The 8,516-nt window shown below is 32.6% G+C and overlaps 1 protein-coding gene across 2 annotated transcripts; it reads left to right on the plus strand.

The window, feature by feature from the left end:
• Positions 1-3,398: 3,398 nt before the first annotated feature.
• Positions 3,399-8,121, plus strand: LOC144572874 (homeobox protein knotted-1-like 2). Of its 2 annotated transcripts, XM_078322556.1 has the most exons (6): positions 3,399-3,552; positions 3,734-3,972; positions 4,069-4,182; positions 4,516-4,642; positions 6,970-7,226; positions 7,710-8,121. In XM_078322556.1, the coding sequence occupies exons 2-6, from the start codon at positions 3,748-3,750 to the stop codon at positions 7,923-7,925; spliced, it is 939 nt and encodes a 312-aa protein (XP_078178682.1). In that variant the 5' UTR covers positions 3,399-3,552; positions 3,734-3,747; the 3' UTR covers positions 7,926-8,121. The 2 variants fall into 2 exon arrangements, with proteins under 2 accessions (XP_078178682.1, XP_078178681.1); XM_078322555.1 differs by lacking the exon at positions 3,399-3,552 and having other exon boundaries at positions 3,613-3,972.
• Positions 8,122-8,516: the final 395 nt, after the last annotated feature.

Here is an 8,516-nt window from a genome sequence, read left to right on the forward strand (position 1 = left end):
GTGATTAATAGAATATATATATGGCTGTTGTATATGGCATATGGTTCAATTATAATTTTTTTTTGATGAAAATTAATGTAATTTATATTATTAAAATTTATGAGATAAATAATTAATTATTTGACATTGATATTTCATTTTGAAGTCATTTTGACTATTGAATTTTTTTATACAATCATGCATGATGCATCAATGACTTGTGCCATATAATAATATACATAGGACTTGAACCCTTGTTGTGTGGGGTTGTGAAGGAACGAATACGAATATTAGCATTTGGTCGATTGGAACCGTTAAAATGAAAGAATGTCATATTAATTTCACCATTATAAAATTTGATACAATTTGGGATTCGTGTACTAGTTCATCAAAGCAAAACAATATAGCAACATCGCACGGCCGTAAATAATTTACGTTGGATCAAAACTTACAGTTGTCGGGCCTTCGGCACTTTTACGTTATTAATGTTCCATGTTATATCTTGATCATTTTAAAAATTATTACATGTCATTTAATTACAGACCCACCGTTGGATGATCATGCAGAAATGAACGGTCTGCATTCCATTTAACAATTTGATGCCATTAATAATAATAAAATTGTACAAAATTGATCATAGTAGAGTTGATTTGGCCATACAAACACAAATAAATAATTTTTATATTTTTCACATTTTTCTTAATATTTATCTGTGTACATGCATTACCAAACATAAAAGAAAATAAATGGTAGCCGTTTGATGGTTGATAGACCATCAATATGAGTGGGGTTTACCTCAGTGATCTTTCTTATATATAGTATCAGGATCGGTTTTTTATAAAAAACCGATCTTGATACTATTTTTTTTTTCAAAGTTGGTTCTGCAAAAAAATAAAAAAAAATAAAAAAATATCAGGATTGGTTTTTAGCAATAAAACCGATCCAGATACTATCAGGATCAGTTTTTAGCAATAAAACCGATCCAGATACTATCTGGATCGGTTTTTAGCAATAAAACCGATCCTGATACTATTTTTTTCAAAGTTGGTTCTGCTAAAAAAAATTAGTAGCAGGATCGGTTTTTTATAAAAAACCGATCCTGATACTATTAGGATCGGTTTTTTATAAACAACCGATCCTAATACTATTTACTCCCTATATAACCTGCTTAGGGTTCTTCTTATTTTCATTTCGCGCCTCTTATTTTCAACTTAGCGTCTCTTTCTCTATCTCCGTATCTCCCTCTCAAATCCTCAGTACTCTTTGTCTCTCTCTCTGTGTCTCCGTGTCTCCCTCTCCTCCGTGTCTCTCTCTCTCTCTTTCTCTCCGTCTCTTCCTCATTTTCATCTCTCTCTCTCTCTCTCTCTCTCTTTCTCTCCCTCTCAGTTTTTAATTTTTTTATTGTTTAAAAAATTAATTAATGGTGTTTGTATATTATTTTACAGTTTTGAGGACATCTCGCTCAAGTTACTTAATCATCCGGCCGATCAACTATCATGGTATTAGCTTTATCTAATTTTCTCATTATTATACTTTTAAAAACACATTTTTTTTGTATTTTTTATTGTAAAATATTTTTCCATCTAATTGTTACCTTTGTTTTTGTCTGTCGAGTCTTTTCTAATCTCAAGTGATGTGATTGCAAAAGAGGTAATTATTGTTTTTTTTATTGTTGTGCTTTACATTAATTGCATAAATGTGTGTTAATTGAAGAAATAGCTCAATTAGTCACTTGTATGTTTGTTAATTAAATTTTTTTGGATTTAAATTTCTTGTTATAATATGTAATGCTTCACAAAACTTTGTATGAACATGAATTTTTTGTAATAATTTAAGATGTGCATGATATTTAATTTAGGATGTGTATATGATATTTGATTATTGCTTCTTACTGTGCAAAAAAAAAAAAATCTAGGATGCTGGCCAGCAAAATATATATGGAAGCTGGTCAAATAAATAAAAATATTTTTTTTTTGCTTCAATAAAACATCAGGATCGGTTATTTTAAACAACCGATCCAGATTACCACTATTAGGATCGGTTGTTTAAAATAACCGATCCTAATTGTAAAAAAAAAAAAAAAAAAACACTTTTAGGATCGGTTATTAAAAAATAACCGATCCTAAAAGTTTTTTTTTTTTCAGATCATAATTCCAAAAAAATAATAACCGATCCTAAAATTTTTTTTTTTTTTTTTAAGAATGAGGATATGAGAAAAACCGATCCAGAATATAACTATTAGGATCGGTTCGTTAAGAAAAACCGATCCAGATAACTGCTATTAAGATCGGTTATAATAAACAGCCGATCCTAATAGTTACTATTTGGATCGGTTCTTTAAAAAATAAAAAACCGATCCTGATAGTATCAGTATCGCCTTCATCAGGATTGGTTGTATTCCGATACTAATATGCGTATATAACCGATCTTGATTCCATATTTTCCACTAGTGCAATGATTTATTACTTATATTTGTTTTCTTATATTAATGATTTATAACTTGTATTTTTAGTTGCATAGTGTTGATAGATGATCTTGTTGAGAAAGTAGAAACAAAAAATGTAGTTGGTTCAGAAGAAGTTGAAGTCGCATTATCGTTGATGTAGTGGTTCAAAGCTCTTATAGTTTTTTTTATCCTATATGTTCAGGGAAAAAAATATTATCAAGCTTGGGTTAGTTTATTTTGATGAACAATATAACACTATGGCATGATAATTAATGACTAGTACTTTCGTAATATATATGATATATGTTTTGTAACCAACAAACTTATTATAAAAATTATTAGTTCTAATTTATGAATGGAAAACATTATATTTATATGTTATTCTTTGCTAAAATGTACATTAATAATTTATTTTTAATTATTCGAATTATAGAGAGTGACTAATGTGCATTCGTATGCATATGAGCTGATATGCATAAGGTCCAAATTTAAAATTTCAAAATTCAAAACGTCGATCCGAACTGTTCATCTTGTTCTCCATATTAATATGTGCTTGGAGATCAAATTTTATATTTTTTTGAATTTGTTTACTATTTATTAAGGTCATTTGAAAATTGTTGATCTAACAATAACTTAACAAAACAGTAAAATCATCAGTCACTACTTTATTAGATGATCGTTGCATGTGCAGTTTTAAATTTTTTTTTTTTAAGGGTATTAATAAAAATTATCGCAAAAGAATTCGATAAGTTAAGAAATCCTAGTTCTACTTTAGTTGTGTTTAACCCTATCTAATTTCTCGGAGATGATCATTGCATGTGCAATCTAGTACCATCGACCCCACATGCTCCTGTGTTCTTTCTTCCTCTTTGCTTTGTCTTCCCAGATCCGAATTCTCTCTTTATATATCGGAGCCAATAAAATAACAAACAACGTATAATAATACCACCTCCCAAAATCAATTACTATTCGATCCTCACATATCTTTCCTCCTCGTTCCTTCGGACAAGTTCTTCCCCTAATTTCGTTGTCACGCGTCTAATTTGATTTGACACCGGAAAAAGAAAACCAAGGCTCATATCTTTCCTCTCTCTCTCTCTCTCTCCGTGTCGTCTCATCAATCTTAGGTTACTAGCACCTAATACCTAGTTGTACCTCTTTTCATTTGTTTTTACTTTCTTTTTTTCTTGATGTGATGCAACTCGTACTTTATCACGTAATTTACTTCTTGCACTTTAAATCTCATTAATCCTCTCTCTCACATAATATCCATCTCTTTTGTTCTTTCTTATGTTAATATCCTCGTAGAAATTCTACTACGTATGGAAGAGTTGTCGCTTCTAAGCTCTAGGGGCAATTCCTTCCTATACCTCACTAATACCGCAACCAGTACAGGTACAACTACTTCCGCACAAATACTGCCGCATCCAGTAACTGGTACACAGGACTTGATCGTCACAAGAGAAGTAGATGCTTTGGCCAAGATGAAAATCACATCTCACCCCCAATATCCAGTTCTCCTTGAAGCATTCATCGACTGTCAGAAGGTTCCTTTTTTTCGCACTTAAATTTTGTGCTCTTCAAAACTATGAATATTTCAAAAGAACAAGAATTGATATTGACAAAAGTTGGATTTTGTGTAGGTGGGAGCATCCCCAGAGATTGTCAACCGACTCTCCACCGTCTCTAGGGAACTCAAGTTGCACCAAAGAACTGACAGCAAATATTCTACTGATCCAGAGCTCGATCAGTTCATGGTCTCTCTCTCTCTCTCTCTCTCTCTTGAGAAATGGAAATTACAAGATATACTGTTTCATCTGCCTAGTTCCATAAAAAAAATTATACTTCTTCCTGGAAAATCCAGATAAATTAAAGTACAGCATCAATAGGTATAAAAACAAAGGGTTTAAAAGAAAATGAAAGGAGATAAACTCAGCCTGGAAAGAAAGAGAAAGTAAATTAATTTGTGTCTATATTTTTATCCAAAAAATATATATCTGGATAAAAGAAAAAAAAAAAAGGAAAACTTTGTTAAGCAAGAACTAAAGACAACACCTTCCAATATCTCAAACATTTTCATATGTTTACAGGAGACCTATTCCAATATTCTGGTTAAATATAAAGAGGAGCTGATGAGACCGATCCAAGAGGCTGCTCAGTTTTTCAAGACTGTTGAGTCTCAATTCAATTCCCTGTCGCAAGGCCTCCTAAGCTCAGGTGTTGTTTCAATTCCTAACCTTTTCTTGTATTTCACATGTAATTAACTGTTGTCATGGCCTCTGTCATGTGTAATACAGTAAAAAAAGTCAGATCATACGATTTTTCTATAGCTTTTTGGAGTTTAGGGCTGTAGATTTGCTCAAGTTGACTTGCAAACAGTGCTTTTCTTATTTTATTATTTTTTTTTTCCTTTTTGTGGTTCAAGATCAATTACCAATGCACGTATTTATTAAGAGACTTTGCTCCGCTCCTTTCATGCAAATCTTGATGATAATAAAATGTGTTAGAATTTCGGCGAATTAGAGAAGAAAGTTGAGAGTTGAGAGATAAGGGAGAGAGATAACTAAGGAGTTTAATTGTATTATTCTTTTACTTAACTATATATTACACAAAATAGATAGTTTTTTTTAAGATTAGTGACTTTAAATGGCTACTAACGATTTTATTGATAAAAGAACGTATTTACAATGAGTTAAATGACTCTCAATGCTAGATCTAAACTCATTTATTTTCATTAATTCATATAAACTACATTAGTCAACTATTCCTACTTATCTACACTATTAATCACTCTATTGCCTCATTCTTCATCTTTCTCCACGATCAGATCCGCTTTCATTCGATAATCGCCATGCTCCGATGACTGAATTTGCTCATTGCCGCGCTCCGATCGAGAAAGAAGTAGATACTCCACACTTGAGACACTACATCTAAATAATCTAAACATATAAATAAGAATAATATATAAAGGACATAAACTAGTAAAAGTAAGAAACAAAACTAAGACAAGCTAGTAAGAAACACACTTATGTCAATCTTCTGAGGACCAACAATTTTGCTATTTGAGATCTCACATCTTCAACAAAATGGTATTCGATGTCAATAAAATATATCCCCTCATGATACAAGTGATCACTTCCGTTTTGAGTTTTTAACCTTTAAACTTTTTTTCCTATTTATTTCTCCTTAAGTAACTTCAATTCTTTGAAATTGTTAAATATTAGATTTTTATCCTTTAAGAAATAAATTCAAACTTTCATTACAAAGTTATCAATGAATGAAAACATGCAATGTGAACCGTTACCTTATATGACTCATGAGATGGTTTTCATAGATCTGAATGGATGTAATTTAATGTTTTCTTGCCAAGTACACAATACTGCAAGTCGCTCATTCATTGGCCATAAATTAAGTTCCCTTGACTAAGAATCATGCACCCTCTTCATTGACAGCTTCCTTTCTTATAGTAAAATTCTCTCTCCACATAAATTATCTATGCAATGCATTTGCTACTGATTTCTTCTAATTAATCCGTACTAGAAACCATCCCCATCCCCCAACCACGCTCTGTTTTTTAGTGTTGCATTCCATGTCCATGGATCCATTGTCTTCCTGCTCTAACCAAACTTGTCACAGACAAAATTGTTCTAGACTACCAAAGCTTCAATATTGCCGCTGTATCGGATGACAAATTCTCTCATGGTATCGAATTGAAATGTTTTAGTGTATATAAATTATTAGCTGTGTGTATACAGGAAGATAAAGTTATTTTATGTAAAACGGCTGCAATATGTAATTAGTGTATATAAAATATAAAATTCAATGCACAAAGATGATCATGGAGAGATTTTATATTTAATACATTAAAGAAAGCTGCTGATTGGAATTAGACGGATCATACAAGGCATTTTACAGACAATATGTAACTTATTGAGTGTAAAGTTTGAACGATCCATTATAATAACGTTGAAAATTCAAATATGTTTTTGTCATACTTCTAGTAAAAATGCACCTTTTGACTCAGATGTCCTGAGAATGATAGCATATGGTTTGGCATTAAAAGGCATATATAGTCAATTTAATTGGTCTGCTCTTCAAGAAAGATCTTGCAATTAAAAATTGAGCTGCTTTTCAAGAGAAAAAAAGAATTAGATATTTGAACCTAAAAGGATTGCTGCTGCTGGAACACACAACAGGGTATAAATCCACTCGAATTTATTTCAGACATAAGATTTATATATGCGACTTGAACTCCTTATTTTCTTTTGTCTATTTTCCCTTTTTTATTAAGCTCATGTTCTGTGTATGGAAAATTACTGCTTTATTTAGGTTGTTGTATGGTTCAGTATTATGTTTTGGCTAAAACCTTAATGGGGTTAACTCACTAAAGACACATCTATGATCTATCCACTCTCCCCATTGGTACAGGAGCCAGTCAGATTCAAAACAACCTGTCATGTAAAAGTATACTTGCACACTAGAACTCCGTAAAATTAAACTAGCTCTTTCAGTATCTACATTGGTTTTCCCTTGCAATTATGCAGATGATCAGAAATGTGGAGGCATTGGACCCTCTGAGGGAGACCGCAGTACAAGTACAACAGAAGGCGAGACTCTAGAGTTTGATCCAAGTATGGAGGATAAGGAGCTAAAGAATCAACTGCTTAACAAGTATAGCGGATACTTGAGCAGCTTGTGGAAGGAGCTCTCCAAGAAAAAGAAGAAAGGGAAGCTCCCGAAAGATGCTCGCCAGAAGCTCCTCAGCTGGTGGGATCATCACCACAAGTGGCCTTATCCATCGGTATAATTTTTAACACAATTTATGAGATAAATTAAATGTATTTGGTTGACTTATACTGCTCAATGATTCAGAAAACTGATTAATTTATCTGTCAAGGATTTTGCTATATATGGTATTCTTTCTAAACAAATATAGAAACTATTTAGAATTAATTGCTATATTAATTATTATGGATTTCTCTTGCTCTTTATCAAATTAATGTTTCAGATTTTAAATATGAAAAATCAACAACTATATGGGCCGTAACACCATAAGAAAATTTACGTACACATAGAATACCATAACAAATCTCAAGATAAAATGTTTCAACATTTCGGAAGAGGCAAAGTATTTAATCTGATTTATTTTTACGATCAAACAAGAGGCCATTATCATTATAGTCCGAGTATTATGTGACCACACATGCTTTGAAAATCATTTCAGTATTTGCTTGTACCCGGTTTATTTAGTTCATATTCATTAATATGAGGTAGCTGCAAACAGGAAACAGATAAGGTAGCATTGGCTCAGTCAACAGGTCTCGACCCAAAGCAGATCAACAATTGGTTCATAAATCAAAGAAAAAGGCATTGGAAACCATCAGAGGACATGCAATTTGTGGTTATGGATGGGTCGTATCCGCATAATGCAGGTTCTGCTGCTTTTTACATGGATGGCCATTTCATGGGAGATGCATTATACCGCCACCTTGGCCCATGAAATATAAAAGACGGTTCTATACTACTTTTCAGTGTTGGTATGTTTTCATATATATGGATTTTGAATGGACGTGTTCATGAATTGTTCTTATAATTAATGGATTATATCGCAGTTTTAATTATATATTCTGTGCGAGGAGACTGTTAGTATATATTAATTCTACGTTTTTTAACTTAAGTATTTCGGATTACGATTTTAAATTTCGAGTAATTAGTTAATAATGTTAAGGTTGTTTCCGTAGGCTTACTTAGTGTATTAAGGACGGGCAGGGGCAGGGCGGGCCGGGTATACCTGGGCAGGGGCAAGGGTATTGGTCGGGCGCGGGTATCACGGGTAGACGGGTATCTCGAGTATTTTTTTCAAAAACTGTGCCCTGCCCGTCCTATACCCGTGCCCGTGGTACCCTTGAGGGGCAGGGCGGTTCGGGTAGGCAGGCAGGGGCAGGGCAGGCCGGTCCGGTCCTTTTTTTTCTGTTTTTTTTTTTTTCTTTTCTGTTTTTTTTTTTCTTCCTTTTTCTGTTTTTTTTAAACCTATGAAAATAAATACGAATTTTAAAAATAAAACCTAACATCAAAACAAATTTGAATATCT

Source organism: Carex rostrata, chromosome 20 (assembly GCF_964058835.1).
Source record: "Carex rostrata chromosome 20, lpCarRost1.2, whole genome shotgun sequence".
Taxonomy (NCBI): Eukaryota; Viridiplantae; Streptophyta; class Magnoliopsida; order Poales; family Cyperaceae; genus Carex; species Carex rostrata.